Source organism: Schistocerca serialis, chromosome 1 (genome assembly GCF_023864345.2).
Source record: "Schistocerca serialis cubense isolate TAMUIC-IGC-003099 chromosome 1, iqSchSeri2.2, whole genome shotgun sequence".
Classification (NCBI taxonomy): domain Eukaryota; kingdom Metazoa; phylum Arthropoda; class Insecta; order Orthoptera; family Acrididae; genus Schistocerca; species Schistocerca serialis.
This window is the reverse complement of record NC_064638.1, coordinates 849913708-849930228: the sequence shown is the minus strand read 5'-3', so window position 1 is coordinate 849930228 and position 16521 is coordinate 849913708. Positions and strand designations below refer to the sequence as shown.

The following is a 16521-nucleotide window of genomic DNA, read 5'->3' as shown; positions in this document are numbered from 1 at the left end:
TAATACTTTCACAAAAGGCATGAAAGGGAAAGCTGAAAGAAGATTTGGGATTTCAAAAAATTTTCAAGCTAGGATTACACTCGAATGTACTCCGCTCTTGCAATCCTGCGACGTCTGTTTCTGTCATAACTTAAAGAATTTGATCAAAAAGCTTATGACTACTCTTGTCTCATTCATAGAGAGAAAAAGCAAGCACATCCCAAGAAGACTGCTTTAGAATACATTAAATTGTACATCATCAGCTATCCTCGCCATTGTTTGGCAAAATGATGTGGTAAGCATGGTTTGCTGCCAAACTGTGTAATAACAGAGAACCTTTTATGAATGTAAACAGCATTTTGTTTTTCTATATGATACTTGGAAACAAAAATGTAATTGTAAAACCGGTCATTATAACATGTGCAATACGCCGAGAAAATTACTGGATTTTGTTTTTATCATGAATATCGCCTCAGCATGTGTAAATTACCAACTGTAAAATAATAAAAGTATCTAATTTTATTTGTATGCCCTACAATCTCTCCCTGGAAATTTATTTATATTCCTAAATTTTCCTTTGCCATTCCTTTTCATGCATTTTATGAAAATCTTAATAAATGCACAATATTGAGCATTAATTCAGTTTATTTGCAGTGTATGTAATGTAAAAATTGAAAGTAATGAAAGAAAAGGAAAAGTTTCTGCATAGAGACTCAAACTCATGACACTTGGATTACCATTCTGTACTTTTACCACTGTACCAGCCACTGCCTGGAAGCTAGGCTAAAATAAATGACTCGTGTCTGGCCTGACCCGCACCAGAAAATACTGTTTTCTAAATGCATGATTGTCTGGAGCTTCCACTTCTGTCACTTTAATTTCTGGCAAAGCCCTGGACAGACTGTAAATTTGGGCAAAATCGGCGATGGAGAGTAGGCGCGGTCCCCTTTTTAGTCTTGTCCAGGTTTAGGAGTGCTTCATCACTCACTCTACTTCATATTTGAGTTTTGTAAAAGGTGATTGTGCATCAGACCATCATTACTGCCTTTTATCAAGTGCTAGCTGACAAAGCCGTCATTGCCTGAGTATCCATTTTGCCAATTTATTTTTGGAAATGAAACAAAAAATGCACTGTCTTTGTAGTGTGCACTTTCCGTACTCTGGGTGCATCTGGTTTGCATGTTTAGAATGCAATTTTGTAAATATCTCTGTGGCAACACCTCTTCATAGCTCTATAGATGGCTGTCGTTTTCACCTAAAGCCGTTTGTGGTTCGCAGTTGAAAGCTGAAGGCTGTCAAAAGCGCTGCCAGGTGTCGGAGATTTCTTTAAACTGACTCGACTGTAGAAGTAGTGAAGGATGCGTGTATTAATCTTTATGCAGGATGTTGTATTTTTTTCCCATGTATCTCAGTGTTTATGATATCAAACAATGGAAAATCCAGGATGAATTTAACAGTATTATGAGAGAAGTAGTTGCTACTCGCCATATAGTGGAGATACTGAGTTGCAGATAGGCACAACATAAAGACCTTTTGGCCAAATGACACACACACACACACACACACACACACACACACACACACACACACACACTCGACCATGGTCCATGGCAGCTGAAGCCACAGTACAAGCAGCAGCAGCAGTGCATGATGAGAGACGCTACTGGGTGGTGGTAAGGAGGAGGGTGGGGAGGGGGAGGGATAGCAGCCATTGTCTCCAGGCTCCAGTGGCCGGAGACAGTAACCGTGTGTGTGTGTGTGTGTGTGTGTGTGTGTGTGTGTGTGTGTGTGTGTGTGTGTGTGCTAAGTTGGTGTGAATGTCTGTGTGTTTTCTATTTCAGGAGGAGGACTTTGTCAGAAGGCTTAGTATTTTAACAGTAGTTTTCATTGTGCCTGTCTGCGACTGAATAATTCCTCTGTGTGGCGAGTAGCCACCTATCCTTTCCATGTTGTTACAATTAGCAGTATCACATATGGGCAGGGACCCAGCTGCGTCATCTTCTGATAAGTTTTATGGCACAGAAATGAATTGCTATTGAAGTACACAAATCGTCGGAGGCCTTTCTTTCATTTGTTTTCCGAAGTTAACATTGTAACATGTAGCAGGAACTGTAGCTCAGTCCACCACATATTAAAAATTGTGAATCATGTGTTTTGCTAGTTCAAATTTTATAACTTCAATGTTTTTCCGTTTTGCATAGGTTTCCACTGCAGCTAGAGAATGGTCAGACAGTTGAGTGTACTGTAGCTAAATATTTTCTTGATAAATATAAAATGAAGCTAAGGTACCCCCACCTGCCTTGTCTACAGGTCGGACAGGAGCATAAACATACATACTTGCCACTGGAGGTAAGTGTCTTTATAGTAACTCTTTTTGTTTAACTCTAACGCTTAGTCTACCAGGTCATTTTGTTTTGCTACACTGTCCCAGGTGCAGTCTGACAGACTGCTGTATTTAAATAGCCATGAAAATTGCATTCAGTAATTTAATTGAAACAGTGTAGTTTTTTTATATGAAATGTTACATTAATATCACACAAAAAATATATCCAAATTAATTTTAAAGTTTATTTTTACAAAAAAAAGTGCATTTAAACCAAAAACTCCACAAAATGAAAATAATACTGCACGATGGTGTTAATGCTATGAAAAATCAAATACCTTGCACTCTAAATTTTACTGTTTGCTGTATTTTTATTGTTTTAACAGTAAAAACCTTCCATAAAACATCCAAAAAATTAAAATTATGTCAGTACTTTTCAGGTTTTTAGGTTCCTTCTCAGAAGTTTTCTTTACATTTGCTGAAAATTTTTGTAGAGATATCAAGTTAGATTGGCTTCTTGCAACAATGACTAATATAAAGCATCTTTTTCTTCTTTTTTGGATCACAGATGGAACATGTTGTGTGTTTTCCCAGTCTTTCTACAGTGACTTTTATTCGTGGTTCTGCTACACCCAAAACGTGGTGAATGGTTGCACGAAATTCACAAAGTATGTGGCAGTTGTTGACCTGCTTTTTATCTTTGATGTTGCCAATGAGTTTGCAAGCTTCTTTAAAAAATTAAAGTGGCTCAACAGATTATCGTCTTTATAGGAATTGAAAAGGATAAACGCATTTACCCCACTTATGTCCAACATTTGGAAAAATAATGCCATTGACCATCAGTGGAAGAGGCTTCGACGGCTATGATATTGTTTCAATGAAATACTGTGTGGTTATAATTAAACTTTCCCTATTTAACACATTATAACATGGAAAACTAACTTCCTTACGAGTACCAAACTTTGTAGCATTGATGTCCAGAGTATGGTGTGCATGATTTCCATGCAGCACAGTGCTGCTGTCCAGTTCCAACTATGGCTATCAGGTGCCGTGATCAGTCATCATGATTCATGGTCTCACACATGTGACCAGTCGCAGTGCATTTGTTGATGTGTCAACATGAGCTTGGACAAAAGGAGCAGGGCATTATTGTTGAAACCCTATTACATGTTGTTGTTGTTGTTGTGGTCTTCAGTACAGAGACTGGTTTGATGCAGCTCTCCATGCTACTCTATCCTGTGCAAGCTTCATCATCTCCCAGTACCTGCTGCACCCTACATCTTTCTGAATCTGCTTTGTGTATTCATCTCATGGTCTACCTCTACAATTTTTACCCTCCACGCTGCCCTCTAGTACTAAATTGGTGATCCCTTGATGCCTCAGAACATGTTCTACCAACCGATCCCTTCTTCTAGTCAAGTTGTGCCACAAACTCCTCCCCTCCCCAATTCTATTCAATAACTCCTCATTAGTTAAGTGATCAACCCATCTAATCTTCAGCACTCTTCTGTAGCACCACATTTTGAAAGCTTCTATTCTCTTCGTGTGTAAACTATTTATCGTCCATGTTTCACTTCCATACATGGCAACACTCCGTACAAATACTTTCAGAAAGGACTTCCTGACACTTAAATCAATACTAGATGTTAACAAATTTCTCTTCTTCAGAAACGCTTTCCTTACCATTGCCAGTCTACATTTTATATCCTCTCTACTTCGACCATCATCAGTTATTTTGCTCCTCCCCAAATAGCAAAACTCGTCTACTACTTTAATTGTCTCATTTCCTAATCTAATTCCCTGAGCATCACTTGACTTAATTCGACTACATTCCATTATCCTCGTTTTGCTTTTGTTGATGTTCATCTTATATCCTCCTTTCAAGACACTGTCCATTCCGTTCAACTGCTCTTCAAGTCCTTTGCTGTCTCTGACAGAATTACAATGTCATTGGCAAACCTCAAAGTTTTTATTTCTTCTCCATGGATTTTAATACCTATTCTGAATTTTTCTTTTGTTTCCTTTACTGCTTGCTCAATAAACAGATTGAATAACATCGGGGATAGGCTACAACCCTGTCTCACTCCCTTCCCAACCACTGCTTCCCTTTCATGTCCCTTGACTCTCATAACTGCCATCTGGTTTCTGTACAAATTGTAAATAGCCTTTTGCTCCCTGTATTTTACCCCTGCCACCTTCAGAATTTGAAAGAGAGTATTCCAGTCAACATTGTCAAAAGCTTTCTCTAAGTCTACAAATGCTAGAAACATAGGTTTGTCTTTCCTTAATCTAGCTTCTAAGCTAAGTCGTAGGGTCAGTATTGCCTCACGTGTTCCAATATTTCTACAGAATCCAAACTGATCTTCCCCGTGGTCGGCTTCTACCAGTTTTACCATTCGTCTGTAAAGAATTCGCATTAGTATTTTGCAGCTGTGACTTATTAAACTGATAGTTCGGTAATTTTCACATCTGTCAACACCTGCTTTCTTTGGGGTTGGAATTATTATATTCTTCTTGAAGTCTGACGGAATTTCGCCTGTCACATACATCTTGCTCACCAGATGGTAAGAGTTTTATCAGGACTGGCTCTCCCAAGGCTGTCGGTAGTTCTAATGGAATGTTGTCTACTCCCGGGGCCTTGTTTCGACTTAGGTCTTTCAATGCTCTGTCAAACTCTTCACGCAGTATCATATTTCCCATTTCATCTTCATCTACATTCTCTTCCATTTCCATAATATTGTTCTCAAGAACATCGCCCCTCTATAGACCCTCTATGTACTCGTTCCACCTTTCTGCTTTCCCTTCTTTACTTAGAACTGGGTATCCATCTGAGCTCTTGATGTTCATACAAGTGGTTCTCTTTTCTCCAAAGGTCTCTAATTTTCCTGTAGGCAGTATCTATCTTACCCCTATTGAGATAAGCCTCTACATCCTTACATTTGTCCTCTAGCCATCCCTGCTTAGCCATTTTGCACTTCCTGTCCATCTCATTTTTTAGACGTTTGTATTCCTTTTTGCCTGCTTTATTTACTGCATTTTTGTATTTTCTCCTTTCATCAATTAAATTCAGCATCTCTTCTGTTGCCCAAGGGTTTCTACCAGCCCTCGTCTTTTTACTTATTTGATCCTCTGCTGCCTTCACTATTTCATCCCTCAAAGCTACCCATTCTTCTTCTACTGTGTTTCTTTCCCACATTCCTGTCAATTGTTCCCTTATGCTCTCCCTGAAACTCTGTACAACCTCTGGTTCTTTCAGTTTATCCGGGTCCCATCTCCTTAAATTCCCACCTCTTTGCAGTTTCTTCAGTAGCTTTCTTCAGTAACCAATAGATTGTGGACAGAGTCCACATCTGCCCCTGGAAATGTCTTACAATTTAAAACCTGGTTCCTAAATCTCTGTCTTACCATTATATAATCTATCGGAAACCTTCTAGTATCTCCAGGGTTCTTCCATGTATACAACCTTCTTTCATGATTCTTGAACCAAGTGTTAGCTATGATTGAGTTATGCTCTGTGCAAAATTCTACCAGGCGGTTTCCTCTTTCATTTCTTAGCCCTAATCCATATTCACCTACTACGTTTCCTTCTCTTCCTTTTCCCACTGTTGAATTCCAATCACCCATGACTATTAAATTTTCATCTCCCTTCACTACCTGAATAATTTCTTTTATCTCATCATACATTTCATCAATTTCTTCGTCATCTGCAGAGCTAGTTGGCATATAAACTTGTACTACTGTAGTAGGTGTGGGCTTCGTGTCTATCTTGGCCACAATAATGGGTTCACTATGCTATTTGTACTAGCTTACCCGCACTCCTATTTTTTTATTCATTATTAAACCTACTCCTGCATTACCCCTATTTGATTTTGTATATATGCCCCCCATGAACCATGGACCTTGCTGTTGGTGGGGAGGCTTACTTGCCTCAACGATACAGATAACCGTACTGTAGGTGCAACCACAACGGAGGGGTATCTGTTGAGAGGCCAGACAAACGTGTGGTTCCTGAAGAGGGGAGGGAAACATTCCACATGGGAAAAATATACCTGAAAACAAAGATGATGTGACTTACCAAACGAAAGCGCTGGCACGTTGATAGGCACACAAACATACACACAAAATTCAAGCTTTCGCAACAAACTGTTGCCTCATCAGGAAAGAGGGAAGGAGAGGGAAAGACAAAAGGATGTGGGTTTTAAGGGAGAGGGTAAGGAGTCATTCCAATCCTGGGAGCGGAAAGACTTACCTTAGGGGGAAAAAAGGACAGGTATACACTCGCACACACACTCATATCCATCCGCACATACACAGACTGTATGTGTATGTGTATGTGAAGTGAAAGTCCTAATATTGACCACAGATCGAACCCGAGACATTTATATTTGTGGTCTGACACTTTACCACTCTGTACAGTAACTTATTGACAAAACCTTTGACACTACAGTCCTTGTTGTTGTTGTGGTCTTCAGTCCTGAGACTGGTTTGATGCAGCTCTCCATGCTACTCTATCCTGTGCAAGCTTCTTCTTCTCCCAGTACTTACTGCAACCTACATCCATCTGAATCTGCTTAGTATATTGATCTCTTGGTCTCCCTCTACGATTTTTACCCTCCACACTGCCCTCGAATGCTAAACTTGTGATCCCTTGATGATGCCTCAAAACATGTCCTACCAACCGATCCCTTCTTCTAGTCAAGTTGTGCCACAAACTTCTCTTCTCCCCAATCCTATTCAATACCTTCTCATTAGTTACGTGATCTACCCACCTTATCTTCAGCATTCTTCTGTAGCACCACATTTCGAAAGCTTCTATTCTCGTCTTGTCCAAACTGGTTATCATCCATGTTTCACTTCCATACATGGCTACACTCCATACAAATACTTTCAGAAACGACTTCCTGACACTTAAATCTATACTCGATGTTAACAAATTTCTCTTCTTAAGAAACGATTTCCTTGCCATTGCCAGTCTACATTTTATATCCTCTCTACTTCGACCATCATCAGTTATTTTACTCCCTAAATAGCAAAACTCCTTTACTACTTTAAGTGTCTCATTTCCTAATCTAATTCCCTCAGCATCACCCGATTTAATCTGACTACATTCCATTATCCTCGTTTTGCTTTTGTTGATGTTCATCTTATACCCTCCTTTCAAGACACTGTCCATTCCGTTCAACTGCTCTTCCAAGTCCTTTGCTGTCTCTGACAGAATTACAATGTCATCGGCAAACCTCAAAGTTTTTACTTCTTCTCCATGAATTTTAATACCTACTCCGAATTTTTCTTTTGTTTCCTTTACTGCTTGCTCAATATACAGATTGAACAACATCGGGGAGAGGCTACAACCCTGTCTTATTCCCTTCCCAAGCAATGCTTCCCTTTCATGTCCCTCGACTCTTATAACTGCCATCTGGTTTCTGTACAAATTGTAAATAGCCTTTCGCTCCCTGTATTTCACCCCTGCCACCTTCAGAATTTGAAAGAGAGTATTCCAGTTAACGTTGTCAAAAGCTTTATCTAAGTCTACAAATGCTAGAAACGTAGGTTTGCCTTTTCTTAATCTTTCTTCTAAGATAAGTCGTAAGGTTAGTATTGCCTCACGTGTTCCAACATTTCTACGGAATCCAAACTGATGCTCCCCGAGGTCCACTTCTACCAGTTTTTCCATTCGTCTGTAAAGAATTCGCGTTAGTATTTTGCAGCTGTGACTTATTAAACTGATAGTTCTGTAATTTTCACATCTGTCAACACCTGCTTTCTTTGGGATTGGAATTATTATATTCTTCTTGAAGTCTGTGGGTATTTGGCCTGTGTCATACATCTTGCTCACCAGATGGTCGAGTTTTGTCAAGACTGGCTCTCCCAAGCTTACAGCTCTACAATTGTTCTTTCACATATGCAGTACACAGCCCATTAATAAATATTACAACATTGGTATGTCACATTCATCTAATGACAAGTAATAAACCAAAATTTAATGTCATTAAGAAAACACTATTACAAATTAACTCTACCATTCCAGTAATTCTTTTCTCTGATATTCCTGTAGCGTTGTAGATAACTAAAACTTTTCCTGAAGACAAAATAAAATGCAAATTATTGTTTATAATTACCCGTCTATTAAAGGTGAGGCACACCTAAAAGTTCAGTTCACTTGTTTGAATGTAACATACAACCAGTTCACTGTTTTTTCTCCTCATTTTGCGATAGGGGACATCGTCTGGGTTGAAAAGCCCACTGTTATCATATACCGTATATACTCAAATCTAAGCCGCACCTGAAATTTGAGACTCGAAATTCAAGGGGAGAGAAAAGTTTTAGACCGCATCTCCAAATCGAAACAAAGTTGGTCCATTGTAATATCAGAGACAATTTAGGTCGAAGGAATGATGATACACCTACAGTAGTTTGGTTCGAGTCGTAAGCTTAGCAGTTAAGCTTTAGTAGGTAGCCATTGCTATGCGTCAGGCGCTCCATCCGTATTTATACGGGTACCCTTCCTTTTTCACATGCTTTGTCTGGTTTGAATTGATTGCTTATTTTTCTTTGATCTGATAAGCGCAGTTTTCTTTGTTATAGGTGTTTACGTCACTCTAAGCTGAAAATGCATTACTGTACTGTGTCATGCATTCTTTGTCGCATTCTGACAGTGCGTGTTAAGTGTTTACCGCCTGTCGCCGCTCCCGGCATGGCTTGCTTTTGTGGGCGCTACCGCCACTTACAATAAAAAAAAAAAAAAGAGAGAGAGAGAGAGAGAGAGAGAGAGAGAGAGAGAGAGAGAGGAATTGTCTCATTAGCGAAACAATGGCAAGAGACTGCTATTTGTTGTTACTTACACTGCTGCTTTCTTTGATAATGATCAACAAGAACCAAATAATAGACTGCGTATGATATATGATGTTCTGAACGAGAGTTTAGTGAAAATTTTTCTCCGTTTGAAAATCTTTGCAGGCGTCTCTTTAGTACATTACATTCTGCACAGAAATTAGTCATCTTAGATTTAAAAATCTAGTCAATTGCCATGCTTCATTTCTGACTGTATCACTGTTAAGCATAAGAATAATACGAATATAAACATGACTTGATATGTATATTCTTCCGCGTTTACTGTTGTCTCACTCTAGTTTTGTGGTTTATTAGGCAGAGATAGCAGCAAACACGAAACAATACATGACAAAATGTTTATATTCGTATTAGTCTTATGGTGACTAGAATACTGCATGTCATTCACAATTTATAAAAGTTCCTATAAGCAACCATCTCTTCTCACAGATAGGAAAAAATCCAGAACGTGGAGTTGGCCATATTGACAAAGATCCCAAACAGTCTTGCCAGTCGGGTTTTCGTAGTACACTGAAATACTGCTACATTCGAAGATGAACAACACAGAATTTGTATTTACTTTGTTGGATAATGTATGAAAATGCAGTGGTCGAAACTTGGGGCGGAGAGAAAAGCTCGTCTTCCACCTTTTTTTTTTTTTTTTTTTTTTTACTGACGCAGAGGTTTTGGCGCCAGTATTTATCTTTGTGTCTACAAAGTATGCCTGTGTAGCGCTACATATATTCGACGGCAGGAATAAGTTATGGTGGCACCCACCAACATTTTTCAGAACTTCCGCTTGCTTTGCACTCGATTCTAAGCCGCAGGCGGTTTTTTGGATTACAAAAACCAGAAAAAAAGTGCGGCTTAGATTCGAGTAAATACGGTAAGATGCAGTTCTCTTGACTCCTGCCAGCATTTTTTTGGTTGGGGTCGTGGTCCATGTTGCTGTCATATTAATACATATAAATCTGTGTTCTTCACTGTCGATATAAGTACATGTAGGGCACAAGGACGAGTTGGTGAGGTGCATTGTGTATTGTTTGGAATTTGTTGAAATTTTCTGATTGACAATGGCATACTACTGGGATCTCACACGCATTAATAAATTTTGGTTATGAATGTTGTTGCATTTGCTTGCCTGTTTGTGCTCTTGTTTTTATCTTCTGTAATTTTCCCAGCTTTGTGTTCTGTTTATTTATAGTGTAATTCCTTTACGTTTGTCGATTTATTATTGGGTGTTGTCGTTTACATATAACTGTATTCTACAAGAAAGTGCTGTAAATGATAGTCTGTTCAGTATGCGGTTGACACCAGCAGGTGGAATGAGGTAACCGCTGAGCCACACCTTGGGAGTGCTGGTGACCCATAAATGTTAAGAAATTATTGCTTACCCCTAGTACTTTTATTTAGATATAAAGAAAATAGCTATTCAGCTAAAAATAATCTGCAGTTATAAAGAAATCGTATTTTAGAAAGCACGTGCTAGAATGTTTCATGTAAAGACAGAGCTCAATCCTTTATTAAACACGCTGATGTATGCAACAAACTTTTTTCTTCTAGTTGGTGATGAGGTTGAAAGTGTTGTCTTTTGTTTACACCATCTCTTCACCCAACTTTTTTTCTGCTTCTTGTTGTTATGTTGTCAGAAGGTAAATTTTTTGTTTGGAGAGGTCTGATGCCATAAAGAAGATGGAAATGATATGATACACTTTGAAAGTCTTTAAAATACATAGAGTAAGTAATTAGAACTAAAGTGGAATATCATGCTTGTGGAGCAAAGAGGGCTGTTTTGACCTCTTATGTGTGTGTTTGTGAAGCATACTAGAGTTTCTAAGGTAACTCAATCTGTTGCTCATTTATATTGATAAACTCTTCAAACACACAGTTAAACAAGAAGCTATTTATTATGTAGAAGCTTAATTTTCACCACCCAAATAAAAGCAAACCTATACTTTTGCTTCTTGACAGCACTCAGGCTACTTTCATAATCTTCTAACAATAATGGCACTTACTCAGCTTTCCAGCGTCGACAATAGACAGGGTAAGGGAAAAACACTTAACTAGTTGCATGAAATTTCAAGGAACATTGATGATTCTGTACCATTCTCAGCCAGTCTTAAACAGTGCTTGGAAATCATTCTCTCATTGACATTAACAGGTAGTAGATGGCCATTTTACTAATTAGGACCGTGTTAGACCTTTGTAAATGTGCTTTCTCACACATTGATACTGGAATGCTTTGAAACTGCATTGGTGTGTGTGTGTGTGTGTGTGTGTGTGTGTGTGTGTGTGTGTGTGTGTGTGAGAGAGAGAGAGAGAGAGAGAGAGAGAGAGAGAGAGAGAGAGAGATTGTAGCTCTGGGCACAAGACTGAATCATTGTTCCGAGTTTACTATTGTCTTTTACCACATCTTGCTTTTAACTGCTGCGGCACAGCATGAATTTGCATTTATGCAGGATGTCTGTGATGATGCCTCCAGCTGTGCAGGGATCATCGATACACACACTGCCTTATCAATGGGACAATCTTTGCCATCTCACTGTAGTGATGGCGGTATCTGAGAGACTGAAGAGCTGATTGTCATTTTCCAGATTGCATTCTGCAGTCTCAGTATACAAACACCAGGCATTATCTTTGTATTATGATAAGTTACCATACACAATCCCAGCCATCCATAGACTTAGCCTGGGTTAGCTTTGACTCTCCTTTTCATCCTCCCAACTTAAGTCATATTAAATCCGCAGGATAGATGCTTGGGCAAATGCCCACAATTCAGAAATGCCCAGGCATGTATGCATTTTAAGTATTAATTGATAATCGACCTTTAATGAGGTCAATTCTTCGAGTAGTACATGAGAAAGAAAGAAAGAAAGAAAAAAGAAAGAAAGAAAAAAAACAATACTCCAGTTAAAAGGAATTTTTGAGGTATAGTGCAGTTTATATTAAGTAACTGGCCTGTATATAGTATTTTAGTTAATTACACAACTGCAAAAAGATTAAAAATTGTTGTCAGTTTCATGATCTTCAGAAGTTAAAGAGTTATAGAGTTCCGACTCTGACTCAGACTCTCCTGAATCTGATTCCTCCCTGAATACTGGATTCCTTTCCATTTTGTCTTTGCTTGGACACTTCAGTATGGACTTTTCCTTGGTATTGACAGGGTTAGGTCATGTTCCTGCTCCATTCATCAACTTCTAGTTATAGGAGAGGTAGGTTAGTTTTGCAGCTGTCTGATGAGATTGTTTCTTGTTCTTCTTCTTCTTTTCCCCTGTGGATCCATCTAAAAGTGCTGAAGGAACACTGTAGCAGTATATGTAACTGGTGTGCCCAGTATTTTTATGGCAATTTCTGCCAATTCACAAGTTCATCTTAAACCTTGGCACTACAATAAGGGATGTACACAACAATTATCTTCCTTAGAGTGAGACCCACTCCTTCCCATACAAATTATCTGGATCACATTCCTTGTTTCTCCCTATAATCAGCCAAGTTCTCTCTAACTTGAATAACATTTCGTCCAGTGTTCTTTGCTGTGCCACAAACAAATCTTATTGCATCAAGTGTCTCGATAGGCTTCAGATTACTACCTTGTGCTGCTGGATCAAGTAGATTAGCCGCAAGATGGATAGAAGACACAATGAATTCCTTCCTAGCTTGGAATTTAGATAAGATTGACTTTTCTTCTGCAGATTGCTGTGGAGAGGACATTAGTTTCGCAACGAGAACTTCTACAACTTATTGAAGTTTTTGGTTATTTTGAGAACATGAGGCTCATTTAACTCTTAAAGTTGTAATCAAATAAAGAATTGGGTTCCCAGAACTCTGTTCAGGCTGCAGGTATGACTACGTCTCTTCTTTTACAACTAAGGTTTATAAGACAACTTAAGCTAATTGCAAAATTTCAAGATGAAAAATATGGCTCCCCCATCTTCTCTGTCGTGAAAACTTCAGTGAAATTTTTTTTTTTAACCTAATATTTTATCGAACACTACTTGTAAAATGTGTCTGGTTTCTTCTGTTTTGACAACCTCTACTGCATTTGCCTTGAAAGTTTTGATTGCTTGATAGTATAAAATATCTGAGTACAAGTTCAATAGGTGAGCTCGGCACCCAAGTGGAACAGTGTGAGGGAACTTATTCTTTACTAGATTCAGTGCAGTGTCTTGGCATCGATTCTTTGGTATTAAATCTTTTTTATGTTAGTATCCTCATTTTATCATCAGAGCAGTGCAGTTGTACAAAAGTAGATAAAGAAAGGAGCAGAACAGAAAACTATAGTAGGGCTCAGATGTTGCTACGAAAACAGTTTAATGTTTAAGAATACATTTATCATCAAGAAACACATGCCAGCTGTTCAATACATTCAGTAATAATTTTGCTATCAATAATCATTCTTCAGTAATGTTCAGAGATTTGACATTAATTATGAAGAGAGTTACATTACTAAAAAGAACAGTATAAATGATAAGCAGCTGTTAGCAACATGTACTCTTTCTTGGTATATCAAGTTAGAATGCAAGTAAACAAACATGCTTCTCTCTTCTTTCTTTTTATTCATAGTAATAAAGGCAATGAATGATATACATAGTTTTAAGTGTAAACATTATCAACTTTTAATATCAGAATTATTCATCCCTTATTTTAATTGATACTTTACAAATACCAGCAGTAAAAACTTTAAAAAGTTCTTTTTTTTTTTTATATAAACGCCCAGATTTTTGGCGTTTAAAAGACTTGGTGCAAATTCGGGGGCAAAAGCCCAAATATAAATGTCCTGCCCACTGGGCATTTGTTTGGTGGAGGATACCCTGTACCACTAATAGTCATTTCCGTTCCTGTTCCACTCACAGATAGAGTGAGAGAAAAAGACTGTGTATATGCTTTCATATGAGCCCTAATTTCTCGAATCTTATCTTCATGGTCCTTAAGGGCAGTGTATGTTGGTGGCAGTAGAATCGTTCAGCAGTCGGCTCCAAGTGCCATTTCTTTAATTTTTCTCAATAGTGGTTCTCAAAAAGAACATTGTCTTCCCTCTAGGGGATTCCCGTTTGATTTTCCAAAGCATCTCTGAAACACTTAAATTTTGTTCGAACCTACTGGTAACTAATCTAGCAGCCTGGCTCTGAATTGCTTTGATATCTTCCCTCAATATGAGCTGGTAAGGATCGCAAACACTCGAGCAGTGCTCAAGAATAGGTCGTACAAGTGTCCTATATGCGATATCCTTTACAGGTGAACCACTCTTTCCTAAAATTCTCCCAATAAACCGAAGTCGACCATTTGCCTTCCCTACCACAGTTCTTCCGTGCTTGTTCCATTTCATATTGCTTTGCAACGTTAACACCCAGGACAAGCAGGACACTAGTAATACTCTAACCAAATATTACTTTCTTTTTTTCCTACTCATCTGCGTTAAGTTACATTTTTCCACAGTTAGAGCTAGTTGCCATTCATCACACCATCAACTAGAAATTTTGTCTAAAGTTGTCTTGTGTCACTCAACTTTGACACCTTACCATGCACCACAGCATCATCAGCATACAACCACCTGCCAAATCATTTATGTGTATAGAGAACGACAGCAGTCTTATCACACTTCCCTGGTGCATTCCTGATGATACCCTTGTTTCATAAACATTTGCCATCGAGGACAACATACAGGGTTCTATTACCTAAGAAATTTTCGAGTTGTGACGTTCGCCTGCTTTATTTCTTTGTTGACAGTCCTCGGTGTCGACATCCTGTGTTGTTATACTGGCTGAAAAATGGGGGGTTGAAGTTCAACACTGACTACTATAAATGATGTAGCCAACAGTCACACAGTTGCTTTTTACACAAATACTTAAAGAATCCTTAGTGGTGGTTCTTCCAAATATTTATTAATTAGTACAGAATTTATATTTGTTTATAAGTCAACAATAGAATTTAAGTCATGAAACAATTACTGATTTCACTCTATAACAAAAGATATTAACTAGGGATAGTCAAAATAAATTAGGAAATCGAGTAAATACACAAAACTAAGCGCAATATTAGATCTGGTACTATATTTCTTAAGACTGAGGGCCAACCTTTCTCTTTTATGAAAATGCAGATTATACTCATGTATGTTAATGTAATTAGGCAAAAAAAAAAAATTAAGAAGGCAGATGGCAAAACAAGGGAGGAAGTAAAGAGATCCCAGCTTGATTCGTAATAGAGTCAGTTGCATATCAGCTAATGTATTCCGTATGCTCATACCTTTGTTAGAGCCTGAAATGGAGCACCGTATCAAATGCTTTTTGGAAATCTAGAAATTTGGAATCTTGCTAGTTGCCCTTCATCCATAGTTAGCAATTTGTCATACGAGAAAAGGACAAGGTGAGTTCCACACGAGCGATGCTTTCTAAAATCGTACTAATTTGTGGACATAAGCGTCTCAGTCTCAAGAAAGTTATAATATTCAGGCTGAGAATATGTTTGAGAAGGTTTTTGTGGCGCACTGGTTGGTGAAAACAATTGTCTGCCAGGCATCATTTATCTGTATTTGGAGGGGGGAAGCTTCGGAAGTCAGTTGCAAAAAGGTTGACTAGTGACTACACAAGTGAAATAGCTGTGCACATTAGACAAGTTTTATGCAGATGACATCACTTCAGACAACCTTGCAATTGCTTTCACAGTCCACACACTATCTCATATTAGTGATAGTAGAACAGATCTTGTCCATAGCATTGAATGGTAAGACTTCATCCTCTTAATAGATTAGTCCCAATTTTCTGTGGCGGCAATCTATTAAGCCCTACTCTTAGATTGTTATCAAGCCCAAGAAAAATGTAAATTAAATAAATTCAAGTATGATTGTTATCATGTTGTGAAACACAATGCTAATGGTGATCTGTATGTGAAACTATATAATGTGATGTATATTGAAGTCTTGAAGGCAACTTGATAAAGAACTCTTCCTCTGAAACTCATTTGTAGATTTGTGATTAACAATTAAGAATAATGCTGTTGTATGTCACATTATGTTACCAGTTGATACTTGTATTTTAATGTGGAAAACATTAAAGTTGTTCTCAACCTGAAAGCTGGTTTGAACACTGCACTTATTTACTAGGCATAGACCCTGTTGGAAGTGGTATGCTTTTCCTTCTGAGTCATCAAATGAACTTAAGCAGTCAGTTATGTTGGAGCCATATTACTTGGACTTCAGCATTGCAAGCATATTCTGATTGAACTGGTCTTCACAGGGCTGTGGTGTGCCCGAGAGAGCATGAATAAACTTTGTATAGCTTCATGGTAGTTGCAAAAGATGACAGATATTGCCTTGCCTAATGACACAAGGTGTGTGGCATGGTTCTTACTTCACAAAGTTCCAGTGTATGCAGGCTTGATGCCTCACAGAAACA

The 16521-nt window shown here is 38.3% G+C and overlaps 1 protein-coding gene across 2 annotated transcripts in view; it reads left to right on the top strand.

Annotated features, from left to right (window-relative positions):
- The window catches only part of LOC126485162 (protein argonaute-2), a gene marked incomplete in the record, with an annotated part of 212790 nt that overhangs the window by 99775 nt on the left and 96494 nt on the right, over positions 1-16521 (top strand). For both annotated transcript variants that reach the window (XM_050108838.1, XM_050108847.1), the window contains 1 exon segment: positions 2181-2328. In XM_050108838.1, coding sequence (XP_049964795.1) covers positions 2181-2328 — 148 coding nt within the window.